This window comes from Eptatretus burgeri, chromosome 1, assembly GCF_056783735.1.
Source record: "Eptatretus burgeri isolate ZD-2024b chromosome 1, Ebu_testis_v1, whole genome shotgun sequence".
In the NCBI taxonomy this organism is placed as follows: domain Eukaryota; kingdom Metazoa; phylum Chordata; class Myxini; order Myxiniformes; family Myxinidae; genus Eptatretus; species Eptatretus burgeri.
Window position 1 is genome coordinate 105,898,871 of NC_140961.1, and position 23,807 is coordinate 105,922,677.

General features: G+C 45.5%; 1 protein-coding gene across 5 annotated transcripts in view; it reads right to left on the bottom strand.

The window, feature by feature from the left end:
- LOC147035127 (nucleosome assembly protein 1-like 1) overlaps positions 1-15,480 on the bottom strand; it is a 154,841-nt gene extending 139,361 nt beyond the window's left edge. For 4 of the 5 annotated variants that reach the window (XM_085893866.1, XM_085893847.1, XM_085893856.1 and 1 more), the window contains exons 1-3: positions 15,407-15,464; positions 14,470-14,524; positions 14,249-14,385 (exon numbers count right to left, since the gene is read on the bottom strand). In XM_085893866.1, the coding sequence (XP_085749992.1) occupies positions 14,249-14,385; positions 14,470-14,486 (154 nt within the window). In that variant the 5' untranslated portion in view covers positions 14,487-14,524; positions 15,407-15,464. Of the gene's footprint in view, positions 1-14,248; positions 14,386-14,469; positions 14,525-15,406 lie in introns of all 5 variants that reach the window. The other variant, XM_085893842.1, reaches the window with a different exon arrangement.
- Positions 15,481-23,807: the final 8,327 nt, after the last annotated feature.

Sequence of the window (23,807 nt, forward strand, 5' to 3'; positions counted from 1 at the left end):
GTACGAGCTTAAAATACCATTGGAGTTCAACAACATTTGTCCATATTTGCAGGTTTCTAACAATTCAAACATTAGTGCAACAATTTCATGAAGTGATCCTTAAGAATAATTGTAAAGCAGCAAGTTGTCAGAGCTTCTACTGAAAACTATGCTGTCATGGTTGCCATGACATATAGGTCAAGGAAGGGTAAAGCAGAAATGACAGCTACAAAATGTGCAGAGACACATAGCAAGTCACCAACCAGGGAGTGAGGGTGACAAAAGCATTTCCTCTGAAAGACTATTTTCCCAATTTCTCTTTAAGTGATGTAGAGAAGACATTTTCAACCCTCTTGTTCCATATATGTGTTCAATCGCTTTATGATGCAGTGACAAGTTTCAAGTTGTTCTCATCACAATTTTATGATGCATAGGAAATGGGATAAAATGGACTTTTCAAATGTAATGTCATTTGATGTTGGGGCATACTGATATAATCTTTTAAAACTTGTCTGTGGGCAATGGTCTCTCGAACCGGCAGAGATGCTATGCAGTGAAAAAATTCCACCTTGAATTTGTCTTCCTGACAAAACCTTACTGCAGAAAGAAGTGTCCAAGATGGATGTTTGAAATGCTGAATTGCAAACTTTTCCTTTTGGCTTTTTGGTGATCTAAGGATAAAACTCTTTGGTGAACTAACAATACATAACAAGGAACTTTGGCACAGGAGGAGGCCATCTGGTGAATCAATCCTGCATGATGGTGAATCAACTTTACCTGTAGCTTTACCTATAGCTGAGCACTGTGCTGGCCCCTTATCTGTTACCAACCCCATAGCCTTCTCCTGTGTGATATGCTCCAAAACTGCACCTTGCATCATGTCATCCCTATTTTCATGATTATTACTCATCCCCAGCACCTTACATTTATTTATGTTAAACTGTATCTGCCAATCTTTTGCCCAATCAATTAAAGTAACTAGGCGTTCCTGAATCAGAAAACCACACCCCACTCCCTACCTCGCCCACTGCTGTTGCATCAGCTGCAAATTAGAAAGCCGACTGTTAACCCCATTATCACAATCGTTGATGTAAATTATGATAATGATGGTCCCAGTACCGATACCTGAGGTACCTACAACTTACATCCTCCCATTCACAGACACTCTTTGCTTCTTATCATGGAGCCAATTTCCAATTCAGTTAGTTACGTGACCAGCCACTCCACAAGCCCTCACTTTGGCTAACAAAGTTTGATTCAGTATTTTATCAAATGCCTTCTGAAAGTCGACATGCACCACATTTACTGTACTTCTCTCATCCACACAGTCAGAAACTGCTTCATAGAACTCCAATTTGTTAAATATAAACTCCCTTTGGTAAATCCATGATGACTACCTTAAATTCGTTTGAATTAATTTCAATTATTCACTATCCGTTCCTTAATTAACATCTCCAACACCTTCCCACAACTGAAGTCAAGTTAACAGGTCTATAGTTCCCCAATTTTACTCTGGAACCTTTCTTGAATGACGGTTACATTTGCAACTCCAATGAGCTGTTCAAGATATCCACAGACACCATGCATATCTGCTTTTCCACCTCCTCAATACCCTTGAATGAATATTATCCGGCCATGGAGCTTTATCATTCTTTAACTTTTACCCTGTGCAAGGAAAAGTGGGGTTAGGCAATTAATTGGTTGATGTCTGCCATCCATCCATCTGTCTGCCAGCTTATGATCGAAGAACAACTAATTTAAATTGAATGTTATATTTTGATCACGAATCAGAACATGAATAGGAAGACGAGTTTGCAGTTTAGCAGTAATTTGACTCGGTATACATCCTGATTGTGCATGTGCAGAGAGGAGGAGTGAGATGATGTTTTTACTCTGTCTGCCGACCTGGCAGTCCACCAAATTTGAAAATCATTCCAAACAAGAAACTTGCTGTTTTTTAAGGACGTTATAAAGGACACAAACAACAGACACAAATAACTAATGTAACATGTTGGAAAGGGTGATGCAAGAGACATGGCGGGAAAACACAGCATTGATTTATTAATACCCCTTAAAACCTCTTTAACCCTTTAATGAAATTGGATTATACACTTGAACAACGTATTGCACAAAATCGCCCCTTCCTAACTCCAAGTCCACATAATAGTCACTAACCGTCAGACAGCTAAGTGTTATCGGTAAAGTAAATTGATGGAAAGGCAATTATACATTGACAGAATTGACTGAATAGCTTGTGGTTGTATTATTTTTTTATATTTTTTTTACCACCCGTAGATGTGTGAACCAATGACTCTGAGCCTATACACCACCAGTGTATGCAACAAAAATGCACATTACTCAAAAGTGCATGAATATCCATTATCCATATTTGTTGACCTCTGCATGCACTGTCCGGAGACAAGAGCTCTAAAATGAAATTCCAGTGTGCGCAGGATGGCATCCAGCATTATACGTGCTGTGGTTATGAGATTTTCTCCATTCAGACACAATTGTGCAACTTGCATTTATCCATACCTATAAAAGGCAAAAAAAAAAAAACTCGTGCACGCCCTCCTGACTGCTGGTGCATCGGGTGATGGCCTTCCGCATCAGTCTGATGTTCACCACTTTCTCTTTCTGGAGGCCTTGCCCTGGAACTCTATATATTTTTTTTGTATACATTGTCGAGGCTCGTATGAGAGCTAACACACAACGCACAGCAAGGGGGGGCATGAGACAAGAGGAGCGGGAGTGGGAATGACAAAACAGTGGGAACAGAGAGATTAGGCGATCTATGGAAGGGAGAGGGATGGGGTGGGGAAAAAACTTATACAAAAAATAAAATGCCCTTTTGTTAAACTTTTTCAGAAATTTGGCCGAGTTTATCATTCTAATTCTGCAAATAATCGATACCATAAAAGGAGCTGTGCATGCATCAGAGATCCACCCATTGGTTGAACAGTTCGCCTGATGCCACAAACAAGATATAGATTTTTTTTTTGTATACCGTGTCGAGGCTCATATGAGAGCTCAAACACATCGCACAGCAAGGGGGCGTGAGACAAGAGGGGAAGGAAAAAACCAGTGGGGAACAGAGACATGAGGAGATCTGTGGAAGGGAGAGGGATGGGCAGGGAACATGGGGTATACAAGAAGCACATTACAGGGACTTTCAGGAAGGAAAGCAGGGAATTTGAAGGAGGTGGAAATGGGGTGGATTAAAGGGGGTAGAAAAGATCGAGGATTTGGATGGGTGATGATAAGAGGTGGTGGTGAACAGCTGTTTTGAAGGCTTGGAGGGAAGAATGGGATTGAGCAGAGTGAGGGAGTTTATTCCAAAGGTTGGGAAAAAGAGGAATGAAAGAGTGAGGGTGAGCAGTGATTCGATATTTTGGTAGTTTTACCAGAACGGGGTTGGTGGACCTTGAGGGCCCTGCAAAAATATGGTGGGGACAAATCGCACACAGCAGAGGGGGGCGAGACCAGAGAGGAGATGGTAGAAGACAGAAAGACCACCGACCTGCCTGCGGTGAGAGAGTGAGAGGGCCAAAGACTCTGCCTCATCGCGGGAGATACCAATGATCCTAAATGCCTTGGTTTCCACAGTGTGAAGCCGAGAAAGGTGGGAGAGAGGATTACCAGCCCAGAGGGGAGAGGAGTACTTCATCAGGCTGTGGATGAAAGCTTTGTAAGTGGTCAGGAGCTCAGGTGAGCCAAGGAAGGACTTTGCACGATGGAGGATTCCCTGTCAGCGACTGGCTTTGGAGGCGAGGTTGGAAATGTGGTTTTCCCAGGAAGGATCATGGCAGATAGTGAGACCCAGAAGCTTGAAAGAAAGGACTTCTTCCAGAGGATTGTTGAGAAAGTGGATGGGGGGGGGTTCTAAATGGTCTTTTTGGAGAAACAGTGAGCATGTGAGATTTGTGCAGATTGAAAGACATGTTCCACGTGTTGAACCAGTTTGTTATTTTACTCAGATCTGCAGTGAATGAAGAAGCTGCTGCTTGCTGGTCTGAGGAAGCACATGATATGTCTGGGGATATGGCTCTGATTTCATGTCCTGCATTAAGGACCTCCATCCATTGTTGGGAGAGCAGAAGCAGCATATCCAGGGTAGAGTGACCTGGTCTTAAACCAAATTGATGATCAGAAATCAGGCCATTGGAGAAGAGGAAGGATTTAATGTCTGAAGCGATGATGGATTCCATAACCTTGCTGATGATTGGGAGAAGGCTGAGTGGTCTGTAGTTGCAGAGATCTGTTTTTGCACCTTTTTATGCAGGGTGGTAATGTTTGCTGATTTACAAGCAGATGGCAGATGACCTTGAGCAAATGAGAGGGTGAATAGAACAGAGAGAGGGTGAGCAAGAGCAGAGGAGCAGGTTTTTAGGACACGTGGGCTGATGCCGTCTGGACCAGTTGCAGAATCTGAGTTGAGGTTTGACAGCAAGCTCTGCACCTTGTCAGGAGAAAAGGAAACAGAGTCCAGGGACAGTTGGATGCGACTGGATAAGGTGGATACAGAAAGCGATGGGGTTTGGAAATCTGTTGTGAAATCTATTGTGAACTACCTACTGAAATGAGCCGGCAGGCTGGGCTGCAAGCATGAACTCTATTGTTTTTTTTTTAATGGAACTACAACATGTAGATTTATCGCTGCCCCCTGACTTCTACCAAAGTGTTCTGCAAACTTGGCAGTTCATTAAAACAACTCGTAAAATGGAGACTTTTAATAGCGAAAGGTTTCTTCAAGAACCATGATTCTACATTGCTCCCTTTCCTGAATTCCTCGCTCACGTACCTTCATGCAATGATTTTGAGTGCTGGCGTGACCACCAGTTAGCACCTTTGTGATTGCAACAGGAACGGTTGGTTCTCTGCAGGACATCTTCCAGTAAAAACTGGCATCAGATCTTTGAGAACTGCAACCCAGGTAAAAATAGGAAATCTTGCATGTTTTGAGATACTTAGGCCTGGGTTTCACTGCCAACATTGTTGACTCCTCTACACCACAACAGTTCTGTGCTAGCTCCAACTCACTGGCTGATAAATCCACATCATATATTTTGTTATCTCCATCTCGATTTTCCATAAAGGATAAAAAGAGACTGTATTGTGTGTGCATTTCAATCCGGTTTCCCTCACTATGACCGGCTTCATTTGGGGCTTGATGGAAAGAAAAACTGCCTTCTGGATTTCCCTCACATCTGCAATGGTCTGTGATGTATATTTCATCACTTGTAAAAAAAAGAACTGGTGATATTACTTGGATACTTGTCCATATGGTGCTGCCTTCCAATGGTTTATTACATCATTTTAAGGAAGTTAATACAATGGCATGTCATTTTAGTATGCTCTCTGAAGACCTCTTTCATGCATCTGTAGATTGTGCAAGACTCACCTCTTTCTTTCTTTCAGTTTTTATCACCGCTGTTTCAAAGTATGAACTTTTCTTTCTCCAAATGATTGTTTATTTTTGGAATACCACTTTTTTTAGTGGGGAATACTTGGCAATGTCCAGCTGTCTGATTTTTTCCTGGTGGTGGTTTTAGGACTTGTTCGACATTGAAAAGCTATGGAGTTATTGGACTACTGGTGGTTACCTTTTTCCTGCAGTCCTGCGGCAGCACTACCTGACCACACATCCCGATATATACTTTATAGCGGCCGTTGGTGGCCTCCAAATGGACATCAAGGCCAACAGGTGGTAGCCCTAAACTTTGCCCAGATTCTGAAGTACTGACACCCAAAATTTGGGTCCACCATGTCAATGATTTGGCCGTGGAAGAATAATGTAAAAAGGCACAAACAAACACTTGAAAATATTTATAACATTACACAGCATACCTACCTGCTCAACTACCCTGGTCTCATTCTGCCTCTACCTTAATAACTCATTGTAATATATCCACTCTGCAGTGTCCACATTTTCCCTCTGAACATTGTCCACCTATCTAATGCAGACCTCCGAATCATCAACTTTGTCCAATTTAAAGCTCCAAAAACTACTTCTCATAAACTCAAAGTTTGCAATTATAAAATCCAACAGTCTTACACCACTATCCCAAACTGAACTTTTCAACAAGAGAGATACTCTTACTATGATTTATCTACTGCTACTCCTTTAAAGGCCCCGTTTATTGCCACTATCCAATGGGGTTTGTTTGGGAAAGTAAATGGTACAAACCTCTTTTGGGAAAGATCATTCATTTATCACGAACCAACTGAAGGAGGAAACATTTTGGGAATTTGACTTGAATGGCTGCAATACCTCCCCTTATCGACTCTGTCAATGATACTATCGGATCTTTAACATCCACTAACCAATGTTGGGAGATGAAAAGTCCAGTTTCCTGTCCATCAGAGGGATGGCACATACATTGATGAATCACCCACACCTTCCATTGCTGCCGTTACACATCAGCCACTTGGTGCAACAATGGATCATTCAGTCTTCCAGGATTTGCAGCCCATCAAACGGCTCAAGGCACAAGTGCAGGCGCTCACTTGTCACCTGCAGAAAGTGCATCGGTTTTCTTGCGATCAGGCCCAAAACAAATAGCATGGCCAGAGCAATAGTCACTCTCGTTACGTGCAGGAAGGTGCAGAAAGTTAGCACCATTAGCATTATGGTATTGCAGCAGAGAAGTGTATGGCACCATGTTCATTCAAGAAGCCCACTTGCACCAAACAGGGAAACAGTGGGACTGGCAGTTAAGGGCAAGAAGCTCTGCCAGTCGCCACAAGAGTCACCTTTTCTATGTCACTGACAAGAACATGGCACATGCTTCCTCATCGAGACTGGAGCCGATGTGAGCGTGTTGCCATGCACGATAGAAAACAAGACTCAGTCTAACAACATTGCACCCCAACTTCAAGCAGTTAACCACTCACCTATCACATCAACTGAGAGAGATCTTTGAAATTTGATCTGGAACTGCGTCGAGTTTTACACTGGACATTCATCATCGCTGAGCTGCTCACACCCATCATCGGAGCTCACATTCTCAATCAGTTTGGCTTGTTTGTGGATGTCAAACATCGTCAGCCTATTGACACCATGACCAACTGCACTGGCCGAGGGATCGGTACACCAGCATCCACCATCAGTCCAATGTATGTGAAGAGTACCAACACCTCATGATTTAGCACCCTCCTTCATGAATTCCCCAGCATAACTAGACCAGTGTATGGTGATGCCACAGTCAAACACTCTATCACGCATCAGATAGAGACTCGAGGCACACCTGCAGCAGAGAGACCTCACCGCCTAGCATCTGATCGTCAGTCTTTCGCCAAGGCACAGTTCGATCATCCGCTTCAGCTCAGTATCATCCACCCATCTAGCAGCAATTGGTCTTCCCTCTTATCCATGGTCCCAAAGAAGACATCAGGAGACTGGCAGCCTTGTGGAGATTATCAGGCACCCAACAAACCCACTGTGCCTGATGGCTATCTGGTACCACACCTCCAAGACTTTTCTTCTCCACATGGTGCTCAAGTTTTCTCAATTGTAGATCCTGTTAGAGCATACCATGAGATACCCATCGAGCCTAATGATACCTGAAAGACAGCCAATACCACACCGTTTGGACCGAATTTGTTAGTCTGCTATTCGGTTTACATAATGCAGCTCATACATTTCAACATTTTGTCAACGATGACATACGAGGATTGCCTTTTGTCTATGCATTTCTCAATGACCTCTTCGTCGCTAGTTCGACACAAGACGCACACGAAACATATTTGAGAGAGCTATTCAACCGGTTGGCTAAGTATGGTGCGGTAAACAACCCAGCCAAGTGTCAGTGGGGAGTATCGACACTCATTTTCCTGGGCCATGTAGTGGATGAGCAGGAAATACGTCCTCTACCAGACAAGGTGAAGAGCATCCATGACTTCCCAGCACCAATATCGCTCTGCAATTTGAGAGAATTTCTATGCCTGATGAATTTCTACCGCCGTTTCATTTCCAACTGTGCTGATACGCTTCAACCCTTCACCGACTTATTCAGGGATAAGAAGACGAAAAACTAGTCTCTCAGCCTTGGTGAGAGAGAGCTTTCAGCCTTTGAAAAGGTGAAAGTTAAATTGGCTGAGGCTGCCCTCTTTGTCCAATCCAAGCCAAGCGCTCTTTGATGCCTCTTCACCGATGCATCGGATGTGGACATTGGTGGCATACTCCAACAGTTGGTCGACTGAGAATGTCCACCACGCTCATTCTTCTCAAAGGAACTGCAGCTGGCTGAGACTCGCTACAATATCTTCGGTCGGGAGTTATTAGCCATGTATCTCAGCATCAAGCACTTCAGACATCCATTGGAAGGAAGAACTTTCATCATCGACACCGACCACAAACCTTTGGTATATGCCTTACACTCAAAGCCTCATCGTCACTCTACCCAGGAAGATTCGTCATCTCGATTACATATCCCAGTTCACGACAGATATCAGGCATGTGAAAGGACTCGACAATGTGGTAGCGGATGCACTCTTACATTCACACATCGATGCACTTCACTCTTCTTCCTCCATCAATTTCAGCCAGATAGCAGCTGGTCAGGAGAATGATGAGGAGCCCTGTGAGTAACGAGACTCATCTTCTTCACTGTCGTTTTGGTAAGTACCACTCCCTGCTTCAAATGGATACATCTGGTGTGATGTCTCAACAATGACCTTGTGTGACCGCTTGTGTCAGCCGGGGCATTTGTATTTCCTCCTGCTGAAACTCAACACTTTGTGACGCGCCTTCATGCGAAAACCTCAAGCACAGAGTCAAGGAGCTTTTGCTTCTGCTGAATTTCGAGTAATTGTTCTTCTGTTTTGCTGTGTTTGTGGAGCGTAGTGTTACGTTCACGGAGCTTATCTGGGACCATGAGACTGCCTGCATTCATTTAGCCACTGTATGACTACACGCGAGTCGAAATTAATTTATACCTGATTCCTGCAGGCCCCACCCCCAGCTCACCTCCGAGTAGATATTCCACATTGTCCGCCATTACGTGGACATCATTGTTAACCGTTCCCACACATGCTCAGTTTAAAAACATAATTATTTTAAATTTGACAATGCCAATCACGCTTTTTGTACTCAAAATTGATTTAAATAATTTTCCTTGGCGGAATTAAATTTGTTCGTATCCCATGACCTAACAACCAAATGTCAAGTCTGAGGGTCCATTAACATGGACCGCTCTGAGCCGGATGGTCTAAAGGCAAGAACTTGCACCTGGTATGAAGTTTGTGGATATGTGGCTTGGCAATGGTGGCTGCAGGGTGACGATGATTATGCCTGCAGCGTGGCTCAGGTGTGGAGGTGAAGAGGAGTGAAGGCAATGTGAGGTGATGTCCTCTTGACTCACTTCACAGCTTCAAACTGCACTCCAACAGAGCTAGAGCAGAAGAGAATGCCAACTCAACTGCACTCGATTAAACTCCAACTCAAACGGGACAGAACTGCCACTGAACTGGACCAGAACTCAAACATAACTGCCATCCATGTTCAAACGCAGTTACGGCCCTGGTAAACTTTGGCACTTCCGCTTTGAGGGGTTTGGCACACTAGTTGGCCCTCTCCCCCCCCCATCCCGCCTTTTTCCACATAAATACATGTCGGCCTATACATGCAGGTAGTGGAAAAATATATATATGGAAACACCAATGTAAAGTCACATAGGCCTGGCCATCACATGCGGCCAGTACCACCTGTATGCGCCATGGCATGGAGTCCACCAGCATCTGGAATTGTGCAGGAGGGATGCGGCACCATTCTTCCTCAAGAAAGTCAATCAACTCACACCTGTTTGATGGAGGTGGAAAACGCTGTCTGAGGTGTTGTTCCAGAATATCCCATAAATGCTCGATTGGGTTCAGATCTGATGACTGAGAAAAGCCCGACATTTGGATACAATCAGTGTCATGCTCATCAAACCATCGAGTGACCACACGTGCTCTGTAGATGGGGGCATCAGGGGTGGGGGTTGGTATCCTCTTGCAGCGATACTTGCCATAATTATGGGCAACCAGGCCGATGCAGCATTTTTATACATGACCCTAAGCATACTGGGATGTCATTTGCTTAATTAACCCATGGAAGCCATTGCTTGGTGTCCACTATTTGCACAGGAGTTTCCATTTTTTTTGTCCACCACCTGTATATCTCGCTTACCAAGGCTGATATTTGTATCCATCTGAAACAGGGATTGGTACTTGAGGAAACGACAGGGGGAAGATGAATCTCAGATGTACTGTATATGCAGCACCACTGGTATCCCCATAACCGAACAGAAACAATGTTCATAGCAACCCCTTTACAAATTCTATTTCTGCCCGACAACCATACTCTCTCCCCCCCCGCCCCCCCCGCCCCCGACACCCTTCCTCCCACACCCCACTCTTCTTATTTCCCAGACAACAAATCTTCAACCTTTTATGGACTTAAAATTGAATTTTTTTTGAATCTGCATTTGTGTTATGCATAAAATATCAACACAAAAATAGTGTCTCCAGATAGTCCTTTCGTCATAATTTTAACAGTTAAACTGAACAATCACCCTGACATTAATTTACTACTTCTACATTAGACCATGTCTTGATGATAAACCCTCAAGTATACATGATGAAAATTCAAATCAATGACGCAGAAGATGCTTCTCTCGCAAAAGACAAAATAAAAATTAAAATAATTCTCATCATTAATAATAATGATGAATGACAAATAATTACAGTCATCTTTATCAAGGATAAATCACGGCCACCAGTGCAAGGAGAATGCTTCGTTAGTAATACAAAAGATAATGGGCATCTTATAAAGAGCAGCCAAAAGGGCACCAATTCATCAGTGATGATTACCGATTTTCACCATGAGAGCTGATGGAATGCTTAAGCTATGAGGACACCATGAGGAATCCATTCACGAGACGTACATTCAACAGAACACAATCATGTATGTAATGTGCCAGCTCACTGTGATAGGACACCTCATGGGATAAAAAGGCAGTCCTATTCCATTTGGATAGTTCCCGAAACATCACGTAGTTCGTGGAAACCTGAACATTTGCCCTTGTCTGGAGCCACGGTGAAGATTTAAAACAGCTCTGAGGCAAAGGGAATTACACGCTTGATATGCAGCAGTTTGGGCAGCATTTGCAAAGGAAAGAAGGTGAGAGAGAGACAGAGACACAGAGACACAGAGACAGAGACAGAGACAGAGACAGAGACAGAGACAGAGACAGAGACAGAGACAGAGACAGAGACAGAGACAGAGAGAGAGAGAGAGAGAGAGAGAGAGAGAGAGAGAGAGAGAGAGAGAGAGAGAGAGAGAGAGAGAGAGAGAGAGAGAGAGAGAGAGAGAGAGAGAGAGAGAGAGAGAGAGAGAGAGAGAGAGAGAGAGAGAGAGAGAGAGAGAGAGAGAGAGAGAGAGAGAGAGAGAGAGAGAGAATGGTTTGCTAGTTGAGTGAAAGAGAATGATACCAAGTGATGATCAGAATGAATGTACAGTCTTTATAGAATGTGGTTACAATACATACATTGCGTTTCCTTATGTATTCTACATCAATATTGCTGTGACAATCTGAAGCTGTGATCAACAAACAGGGTTGTCCACGAAATAAGTTTCCTTGCCTTTACATAATTCTCCATGCCACACATCACATTGTATATCAGAAGAATGCTGCGGAAAAACTGCCCATTGCATTTTTGGAAGTGGCAACGGAAGGCCGTCTCTGAGCAAACCAAAACGATATGACGGACGGTGTTATTATTCTCCGAGACAAAGTGTCCGACTCTGCTATGATTACGCTTTAGAGCTTTGTTTGCGGTAACAGAGGCATCATGATGAAAAAAAAAAAAACTTCAACTGTAAATCACAGACAAAACAGCAAATGGGAATTTCAAGAACAACCATTCAGCGGATATTAAAAAGAGATCTACACCTTTACCCCGATCACATGTACAGTACATGGTCCTAATGACTACGCTCGCTGAAACTCTGTTGCATTGATTGTAAGAATAATTGGGTGGCAATTTAATTTAAAATTATTAAGTGCCATGTAGCCAGTGGACAGATCCTGTGGACGTGATCAGATCAACAATTTCGGTGGGAATGGAAGTGAGCAAGGAACCGCAATGACTTGGTAAAAATAAGATAAACTAGAAAATTATTTCTCACGATTTAATTTTCGGCCTACTTTTTACATAGACAATTCTTCCGGAAAAAAAATACATATACAAGTAATTATATCATACATCAGGCCAATAAAAATAATCCTACACAGTGGCAATGCCATAAACAACTAAAAGGCACAGATAATTTCAATAGTGGATTAAAGCTTTCATCTTAAACACAAACATGTGGACAGCACAGAAAAGTGAAAGGAGAGCAATTTTAGGCCACAGATTTACTCTTCAAATATAAAGTTTCCAATTCTGTTCTGAACATGGGGTTTCTGGGCAGGACTTACAAGACTGCAGGGGAGAGAATAAAAAAAAAATTCAATCTCATTGTTCTGTAGCTCTGAGCAAAAGTAAAGTTTCTGCCCTCAGCCAAACGTGCTCAGAGCTGCGGAGCTGTGCATGTATGTCGAGCAAGCAGGTGACACAGTTACAGCTTAGTTCCGAGGAATTCCCAAGTCACCCAAATCCTCAAGGTGGGAACGACATCCTTTAGTCGTCAAACTCTGCCTCTTGGACCTGACTCCACACCATCTCCCAGTACACTTGGTCCTTCACATCTCAAACGCCCTCATTTTTGACCTCCTTGACCCTCTTTTTCCAGTCACCTTCGCTCACTCTTTCTCCGGATACCTTATAATAGGAGTTCATTTACAAGGAACTTCAACGCAGGAGGAGAACACCCGGCCCATCAAAGCCTGTGCTATTATTACCATCTCATGGTTGCTTGTCTGAGCTCTATCCATTTTTAAATGCTGAGCATCATATATGGAAGCAGCACAGACAATTTTTAAAAAGCCATTGGTATGACTCAGCAAATGTTCAAAACACCAACCTCCCAGACTCGGAGCAGATGTTCTAACCATTATGCCACTGAAGCTGGTGAATTACCTTGGTGACTTCTTTCTCTATATCTCTATCTCTCTCTGGCAAGCTGAATTCCCTCTCTTTTTCACCAGCTACCATGGAACTCTTTCTCGGGCCATCTCCACTTTTTATTACAAATTTGACAGGAACCAGAACATTCAGGCGTGTTTGGCGAAAGCCAATTGAATCGCTACACTTCATTTTCCACATCTCCTGTGTTCTGGAATCACCGTTGCATAAAACCATGCGATTCCTGATCAAATCTAATCCACATTATCCACCTATGCTATTTCAGGTGAAGGAAAGGTCCTCCTGCCCCTGCTCAGTTCTGTTTAGAGATACTCTGATCTGGTAAAGTAATTATACACTCTTAAGACTCTTTTCAGATTTTTACAGAAAACAAATGAAAGGCAGATAAAGACAGCCCTTGCAAGATAAAAATACAACAACCATTATAAACTGAAGGACCATTCCTACGTTCTACATTTCATGATAATGTAGCACAATTCCCACATTGCTCTAGCCTGAGCCTACAACACCGCGACGAGATCCCTGTTGCATGAGAGTTGAAACAAGACGATATCCTCCTCAATTTGGATATATTGCATGGTGCCTATCTTCTCTCAAATAAAGCTCCGGAGCAACATTGCAGCAGAGTTTCACTCTGTGTGTCAGTGAATGATGACACTGTCCTACTCCTTTGTTCTGTTGATAGATGACCGTGAGTCGCCGTGGCCAAAAATACACTGAACAATCTTTCGATATGGTGCAATCTATGGCACAATCAATCATTGCTTAGCAACTCGTAAAGAAAAATAAATCCGTCATACCTTAATGGGCCACCTTGTAGAATTTAGTGGTGACTAAAAAACACAAAAGATATCCTGTGTAACAGAATATGGAATCATATGCTAAGTTGAGAATCAAGCTTGCCATTAGTGGTGATATGTAGAGACATGGTAGAGTGTAATTACCATTACATGGAAATGTTAGCGATAACCAGTACCTGTATCACTCCATATGAAAGGGCAACATTTTTGCAGAGGAGGAATAGATCATGTGAAGGAAACAAGAGGCTGGGAGGAATTCCCAATGAAATTTAAAGTAGGTGAAGGGAGTCAGGGTGGGGGTGTTTCCCCAATCGCCTCGCAATAGTGACAGTGTGGTGCACTCGAACATGGGATTGTGCACAAGCAGTTGACACGTGCGAAGGAGATACATCAGCACTCACCTTTTCCATTTGCCCTTTTGGCAGAATTGATGGGTTCATCTCCTTCGTCATCATCATCCTCATCTTCATCATCCTCATCCTCATCATGCCCTGCACTCTCATCATATTCGATTTCCTCTGCTGCTTCTGCACATTTCCTGCGGTGATAAAAAGCGTGTATGACCCGAGCCATGTACGTACGGCTCACCGAGCTCCGGTCGCTGGGTGCACATGAGACACACCTGTCCGCCTCCGCCATGCTGTCAGGGAAAGGATCCAGGAGGTAGGAAAGAACCTCTGGAAGAAAATAGGAAACACAAATCAGGGGATCGCTCGGGTGCCCGCCAGAGCGCAAATCAACAGCTTGACAATGGCAATTGCGCCGATCTCCTGAATTGCACCCGAGGATGTTTTCAAGGCAGATAGGCTGTCTTTGGGGAAGCCCACTCTTCCCCATTCTCCCCTCTCCCCTAAAAAGAGCTTCTTCCAAGTCCTTTACCAATGATGGTCCTCAAATTGAACCCCACATTCCCTCCCCCAAACAGCAACTACCAATACTACCGTAAACCACACACACCAATGTGGGTGGTTGTACCTTCCTACCATACGAGTGGACATAAAATTATTCATACCGATCAACACCAGCTGAACTACAGTTTTACAGCGCCTAGCTCAGGACCCCATGCCATATGAGAGCTAAACATAATGGACTCCAGGTACGACCATAACGATTCACACTCAAAATGACTTCCTTTTACAGTCATGAGGTATGTATGGTCCAGAGAGATGGCATGAAACCGAACCATTGTGCATCAAAACATTTAGTTCAAATAGCATGGATTTTTCTTTCCAGCCATGATGAAAACCAAGTCCACTTGCACAATTTAGAACACATTATGTTTATAAACATTTGTACATCAAATTTATTTTGAAAAATCAATATTTTCATTTCTCAGTCAAGCATTTATACAATAATAAACATCCAGTGCACTTTTGCACTAACACCTGATTTTGCACTACATCCATTCAACATAACTACACAACCACATTCTAAACAACCTCATGCAAAGCATTCCACATTGGTGTTCTACAAACAGCCGAATATATATATATATATATATATATATATATATATATATATATATATATATATATATATATATATATCCATACACATACTGTATATTGCTATTGCCACGGCACTGGACAGCGCGAGACTCACTCCCAACGAAACCAACTCGCTCGAACCCAGAACGCGCAAGAAAAACAATTCAAAACGCCACACCCACACTGATTCTTTCCCCTAACTCGCACCACCATTGGCAGAGGCGTTAACACGAAGGCGTTGGCAAAATTGTGATTCGCCAACTCCAATGGAATCTCTGCGCTTGAGGCAGGCGAGGGAAGTAACGCCGATTCCCCTGTGGCACGTGGGTCGCCAGCGCCGACAGGCGGCCCACAACAGGACAACGACATCCTTTCTCAGCACAAACTATCATCGAGCCTTATTGAGTTGCATGCATTATCATCGAGTTGCACGCAACCGTCGTGGATAGGTCATTTTGCAATGAAGTTGTTTTATCTGACGTTCAAGTACCAATGAAGTCGAAATCACATTTCGAAAAAGACAATTGCTGTTGTTCAGACGCAATGCTACCCCAAGGTTGGGGAGCAAGAAGGGGGTGGGGGGGAGTGCTGCATGTTCGAGTATGCTGCCCTTCGGAATGGCATAATGAGGAGACAATCTCGTTTGCATTTACGTTATGCACGTTTAAGATCTTGAAAGAGACCGTGCACTGTACATTTAAAGAGTCGGCCAATCCAGGCACCTTTCCTGCTGATGGTTAGATGGTATCATCAGCACACCTGCACAGTTTGCGCGAATATTGCGAGGTGGATGTAGTACATGCGTGATGAGCTAAATGATGTCTTAGTCATCGTTATGATCTTGTGAATTAAATTATAATCCGACATTATATTGGGTGGTCGCAAGACTACCCTTACTCTCAGGTTTTCCGTCTGTCTGAATGTCTGTCTGTTTGTTTGTATGTAATGGACAGCTCTGGAGGCCAGAGGAGTCAACCGATTTTGATGAAACCTGACTGGTAGGTTCATACCACGATCTCGTTGAATGCTTTTGAGCACCGTTGCAATGGACGCCACCGTTTCCTAGCAACGGGACTTTGAAATTTTTGAAAAAATCCGAAAAAAATAAATTTTTTCGAAAGTCAAAAAAAATCGGCTTCCACGCTTTTATGCGCATTATAATCACCCTCTTTGTCAAAAACTTTCAGCCCAATCCGTCAAAAACTGTATGACTAATATGCAATTATATTACTATATGATTTCATCCCAATGTTCGCGTTGGGATTCCCAAACGTAGGGTTGGGGAATCGAACACAAATGATAAATGGAGAGTTGCTCGTCATGTTCCTATATGGAACAACGAACGGCAAAAATGCCATCTGATGTGTTCTCTTATCTACATCTATCTATAATTCCAGCAATCTGTGTGTGTGTGTGTCTGTCTGTCTGTCTGTCTGAATGTGTGTCTGTCTGCGACCGCCGTTTCTCGACGAGCGCTGGTCCGATCTGATTGAAACTTGCCAGGAATATTGCCGGGGACCCGCGAATGTGCCTTTTCAAGGTTTCATGTCAATAGGACGAGCGTATCCCAAGTTACGGCCATTTATCTGTCGACCAATGACAGGACACGGCGCTATAACATCACGAATGACGTCACAATTAATTTTTTTCCACGATTGACGTCACAGTTCTTCTTCTTCTTCTTCTTCTTCTTCTGCTTCTTCTTCTTCTTCTTCTTCTTTTCTTCTTCTTTGTTTGGTATGACGTCACAATCGACGCTGGGGACCTGTGTATGTGCCTTTTCAAGGTTTGATATCGTTCTTCATCCGTTTCAGCTGTTTCCCAAGTGTTTCACAAGGTTTGAAAGCTGTTTTTGTCCCAAGGTTTGAATTAATTGTTCAAATTATTAATTAATCCCAAGGTTTGAATTTTCCCAAGGGAAACAGGTGTTTCCCAAGGCTTTCAAAGCTGTTTTTTTCCCAAGGTTTGAATTAATTGTTGTGCTTGGTAGACATTTGTGAATACATTTACAGAGAGACGGGCGAGAGAGGAGGGGGAAGAGAGGAGGGCGGAGAGAGGAGGGGGAGAGAGGGGGGAAAGGGGGCGAGAGAGGGTGGAGAGAGGGGGCAAGAGAGGGGGGAAAGAGAAGGGGTGAGAGAGGGGGTAAGAGAGAAAGGGGTGTCACAATTATTCTTATTCTTCGTTTGATATGACGTCACAATTGACGCTGGGGACCTGAGTATGTTTCCCAGGTGTTTCCCAAGTTATGGCCATTTATGATACAGTTGGTCCGATCTAATTGAAACAATTCCCCAATCCAGTCATTGTTTAGGCCTAAGGTCTAAGTCACATTTGCCACGGCGGCCGTGGAGTCTACAAAATCTATGGCCATTAGCAATTATAGGGCGGCCACAGTATTTCCACGGTCACACAATGTAGCAGTTACATATGTTTTTATTTTTCATGTAGCCGCATGGCGTATTTATAAATTGTGGAGACCGAAAAGTTGGCGGTGCCGTATGGTCTTTGATTTGATGTCACACGGTGACCTAAGGGCGTTCCTGCGGCGGCCATATAATTTTCAAGGCAGACGCAAGTTGCCCGCAAGGTGACTGCAGGGGGCCCAAAGGCGAACGTGCGGCGAGACGGACGGTAACGAGTGGGTTCTTTTTTTTTCTTCTTTTTTTTACCAGTTTTTTTGTTTCGGCTTGTCGAATTGCTACGGCGAACGTAGAGAGGAAAAAAGTTATAACTCCGCGCTATAATTCCATGGCGACCCCTACGGCCTGTAAAAGATAGCCAAATGGCGTAGGGCCACCCTGAGGCCACCGCAGAAACTCTGTGGCCGCCACACGTTTCTGTTAATTCAGAGGGTGTACGGCTGCCGTATCCTCACCATAGAGCAAATGTGACTTAGGCCTTAGTCCGACGAAACGAAAATCTGACGGCGCTCACTTACACTTCCTCACGCATTGGCGGTCTGTCGGCGGGAAAATATTCACGCATACGGATTAGGATCACCTACATACGTGCACCAAACGACGCCTTCCTAGCTTCATTTCTTTATGCACGAAAAATTAAGGTTGGATACTTTTTGAACACACCTCGTGTGTGTATATATATATATATATACACACATAGCCTGGTGTTGGCACAGTGGTTATGGCAGCAGCTTGGGATCCAAAAGGTCCTGAGTTCAAGCCCTGTTGGGCCACTGAATTAATACACCAGGGGGTTGACTCATCCTGCCATCATTCCGAGGTCGGCGAAATGAGTACCAGTGTACTGGTCCGGTGTATACCCCGGTCAAAATAGGTGTACCATATCCCTGCGTCGTAAGAGGCGACCAGGGTTGCGTCAGGAAGGGCATGCGGCATAAAACATGCCAAATCACTCTGCGGATCACACGGATGATCCGCTGTGGCGACCCCTAACTGGAGCAGCCGAAAGAAGAAGAAGAAATATATATATATATATATATATATATATATATATATATATATATATATATACATACATACAAACATATATATTGTTGCAGGGCCGGGTATCGGCTGCGAGCACGACCGCTAGATGGAGCAATAAAGTCGGCTCGTCCGATCGCCCGGAATTTAGATCGTACCTTTTTGGAAAAAGTACGGGTCCCTTATCGCACCGTGAAGCATCAATATTTCTGCCACGTGATACAGGGTTATTTGCCAATCTTCAAAATACCTAGATTTCCACGTGGCTATTTACCGAGTCTCCACACCCTCGACGGCACCCATACGGAACGAGCCGCTTAGCATACTTGAACCATGTGCGACCCGAGCGGTTTATCGCCGAGATCCGTCGGTCCAAATGTCCCATTACAGCGGCAACAGCCTGGATAATTTTCCAACACGCAGCACACTAAGCCAATGGAGGAAAGGACACGAACGAGCAGATACATTTCACAAATGGGGATGTTTATTTAACAATAATAATTGGGGAATGAGGGAAGCATGCAAGAGCAGAGTTAAACCAATTAAAGGAAATGCACGTATGTACAGCAACGCACTTAAGAATTCACTACTTATTGGACTGGCGCCACAAACACACACACGCACACACCCAAAAGAATCAGACCAAACAAAGTGGTCTTTATTCGGACTTTCAGCCCGGAGGACAGTCGAGCTTGAGGTGACAGTCTGTTTGACCTTTCTGCCTCATGCGGTCTTCAAAGACCAGGTTCTCGGTGCAGAACTGGACCCCCAGCATGATCCAGATGATCCAGACGAGCCAGACACCCTCACGACCGGGATCCAGGTGAACAAAGTCAGCAGGGCAAAGGCGAGCAGGAGAAGACCCTCAGTTGCACCGATCACTCTGTGTGCTGATGCTTTCACACTCAACCACCTTGCACGCAGATGCTCACTTCTTGCCAGAAACCCCCGTTCGTGCAGACCACCCCATAATTATACCCCCCGTGCCTCCTCTCGACCCTCCCTCTCTCACTGGCCAGCTTTGGCACGCAAATCGCTCATCGTCTCTCTCACTGGGCAAAACTGGCGGCAAGCTCCTTGATTGGCCCGGGGGCATGGTGACATCACGTGGACCAGCTTCACACAGTCAGGGAAGTCTGATTGGCCGAGCGACAGTCACATCACTCATTGCACGCTGATTGGTCGAGGGCCGCTGCGCGGCTCCTCCTTGAACTCCGCCCACCATGACGTCGGCCAGAGCGAGGTGAAGGAAGCGAAGTGAAGGTGAGGGTGATGCAGTGTTGTCAGCGTTGATGTTGGTGGTGTAAAAATAAAAGAATATTTATTTTTTCTATTTACATATAAATAAAAGAATATTCAGTGTGCAAGAATAGGGAGGAAGCTGGCTGCCCAATGCAGTACCAAGCTCCTCCCTGAAATGAACTGGATGGAACTGGAGTGGATGCAAGAACGCAAAACACCAAAAAATGGATGGTGTAGATGCCTGCAGGGCAGTCCTTGCAAAACACTGGCGATGGTCCTGGCATACATGGTGATGGTGACACAGGGGCAACGCAAACAAGGGTAGCAGGCATGGGGTTATGGCAGAGGCAGGCAAACAAGGCATGGCAAGGCAAATGCGGAACAGCAAGTACAGCACAACAGGCCGGCAGGTAAAGCTGGCCGGCCTCTGGTCTCGTTCCGTGGGGGTCTGGAAGGAGTGCGGTGGTGCCGGCCACTCTGAAAGCGGGCTCGGACTTAACCTACTGTCTCCCCCCAACCTATCGCCTTTGCCTGTCTCTGTCCATTCCCACTCCCTTAATTTGAAACACAAACCAACCAAATTTAGCCCCTTTTTATTTTATTTTCTTTTTTCTTTTTTAATTCCATCTCCTTAACCTACTTCCTGTCTTTGTCCGGCTAACCTATCCTGTCAACCGAGCCTACTCCCAACCACTACATTCCTTTCTGGAGGGGAATAAGGAAGAGGCGAGCGTCCTGTCTCGAGGCCCAACAAAGCCTCAGAATGGCCTCCTCAGAGTTCAGCTATCTAACCCAAGGTGAGTCCAGTGGCCTACCAAGAGCGAAGGGATAGACAGTGCGAAGGGGGTACATTTCCGAACTATCCTACCATTTATTACACTTTAAACTATCCCCGGGGCTTTCCAAAACACCTGTCCCTTCAACTATGGGTTTTAACAACCATGATTCCCGTCGCCTGTGTCGGTGTCCATTTTAAATTTGGGCCCAGCCCTCAAATTTTCCTTCGTGCCCTCACACAATTTCGTGGCTTGGCAGCGTGGTTCACTTGGCAGGGATTCCCATCTGCCGAACTCGAACTACAGCACCCCCGGGCAGCCGAGGCTGTCTCTGAGCCTACCTACTCCATATGAACGCGGGGAGTGCCCTTCCTGGCTACTCCCCCGTATATGCCCACGTGGCATCTCTGGTGCTCCGGGTCCCATTCCGAGGGTCGCCCGTGCCCATTTCACTCTCCCGGTCACTTGGACCAATGGCCTACTCTGGCCGACTTCTCCGTGCCGGGGATGCCCTCTACTCAGCACTCACCTTTCCACAGCCACTCTAACGGTCAACGGACCGTTAGAGTGGTCAAGAGTGAAGCCACTCCGTTCAACGGACTCCTGCACCCTTCAAACAGGTATCCTGCCTTCTTCCAACACCAACAACAAAGCGGCCTCCTTTTGGTAAATTTAACTAACCCACTAACTAACATTACACTGACCCCAGGTTCGCTTGGGTGGGATTCACTCCTCCGCCCAATCATTCATTTGCACCATGCATTCCACATTCACTCCACTCACCCGCATTTCGTACTGCGAGATCCCCAGTGACATCACTCGCACACGGACCCTGTGAGGCTTACCATGCACACAGACCCAGTGGTGTTGTAGAGGACAAATATTGAGTAGAGGACAAAATACTGTTGCGGTTGTGGAAATTCGCAAACCACCATTCAGGTCCCGTAGGTGAGATATCTCTGTAAGTACATGTGTAGTTAGCCCAAACTCGTTGTTTAGAGGGAATAAATGTGATTCATTCAGGCTGCGACCCTTTGAGATAGCCGTTTTTCTGTTCTATCTTTATTTTGAACCAACCACGTCTCAACCGCCATCACACAACAACCACCAACCACAACGCCGCTTCACAACAACAACAACGCCAACAGCCACGATCTTTACCTTCACAACTCGCTCCCACAAACATCGCATCACCGCCATTCCAAACGGCACCATGGCCATAAACCACCACCATAAACCCTCCACCACCTTCACGTCTCTCCTTCTGCAGTCATTCCCGCTCCACCTGTGAGCACCGAGCGTCAGGCTGTCCTGGGCTCGTACGGGACGCGTGCCGAGCCGCGAGTGCAAAATGCGGCCTTTCCGAGGAGAATTCGGATCAGGAATTCTACACGCCCACTTCTGATCCATCCAATCAGCAAGCGCGGGGCGGTTTGGCCCTGCCTCCAGGCGCGTCTGTGTGGAATCGAGATATGCAAATTCTTGGATCAGGGGAGAATCACGCCCCTTTTCCTCCATCCAATGGGCGAGCGTGGCTCCACCCCCGAGCTCGTTCTGATCCAGAAATTTGCATATGGGTTCTCCTGCCAGCCTATAAAGCGCCGAGTGCAGGGCGAATTTGAGCAGAGTCGGTTTAGGTAGAGTCGGTTTGGGTAGAGTCGGTTTGGGCAGAGTCGGTTTGGGCAGAGTCGGTTTGGGAAGAGTCGGTTTGAGCAGAGTCGGTTTGAGCAGAGTCGGTTTGAGCAGAGTCGGTTTGAGCAGAGTCGGCCTTGGAAGAGCGGAGAGTGTTTTGGGCAGAGTCGGGTTGGAGCGCGGAGTGGAGTCGGGAGGCGAGGGTGTGCAGGTGGTTTGCTGCAGTCGGCTGAGGAGAATTGGTGAAGAGACCGAGGAGCTCGGGTCCGAGGCAAGGAAGACGGTGGTCGGCGACGAGGTTCGCGGTGGAATCGCTCGTCACGGGACCCAAGCAAGCCAGCTGTCCTCTTTCCCCAGAGCATCAACAATTCCCCCCCCCTTTTTCCCCCCGCACTGAGATAGTGCGAAAAGGGGGCCCCGTTCCCACCCCACTCCAAGCAGTGCCAACGAAACCCGCGAAGGAGCACGAAGTCGGGCACCGCCGCGCTGCCACATTTGTGGCTCATCACAAAGACACGGGTAGGATCCACCCGGTCTCGCGGACCTGACCGCTCTTTCAGGTCCCGCGCAAATATTGGCCCACAGCCCCTGTCTGCCCCCTTGTCTTTGAGGGTGGCCCTTTTCTTTTGTTTCTGTGTAAACGTGTGTGTGTGGCGCCAGTCTGGTGAAGTAAAACTGTGTAAGTGTTGCCGTGTGTACGCGTAGTCGGTTGTAGATCTGCATTGTTGTGTTTCTTTTGTTACATCTGCTTTTTGTGCATAATTGCTTTAACTGTATATGTGTGCTTTCCGTGTGCCACGGAATAAATGTGCATCATGTTGAACTGTTTTCCCGTTTCGCTTCGTCTTTTCTTTAATTGAATCTCCATCTTGCTTCACGTAATGGGTTGGTAGTGGGCTTAATACGCCCGATAATTAATCGGAACCGTCGAGGCCGACGATAACACCGCTCGGTTATGCCGATAGTATGGAACGGATCGCTTAAGTGGCCCGTGTCCGGAGTCGATCTGCGGCGAGGTGCGATCGCCCGATCTACCCTCCGCGTGGGTACTTAGGTAGGTCGAGTTTGGTGAACAACCCTATCCCACGCGGGGGGCCGATTGGCACGATCGTGGTGAGGCCGAAAGGCCCACCCGTGACTAGCTCCCGGCGTTAGTCCGAGAGGGTCACGACAGAATTGTCCGTCCGGTGGGCGACGTGCCGCGATTCGAGTTACGTGGCCGTTCACACGCCAGCGGGCGCGAATTCGCAACAATACAATGCATCTCCGAATACTAGAAGCGACATTTATCTTTTCCATGGACCATATGTTATATCGGCAAAAAGAGTTTATCCACTCACTTTGCTTATTTGTGCAAAGAAGAAGAGGAACACCAACTCA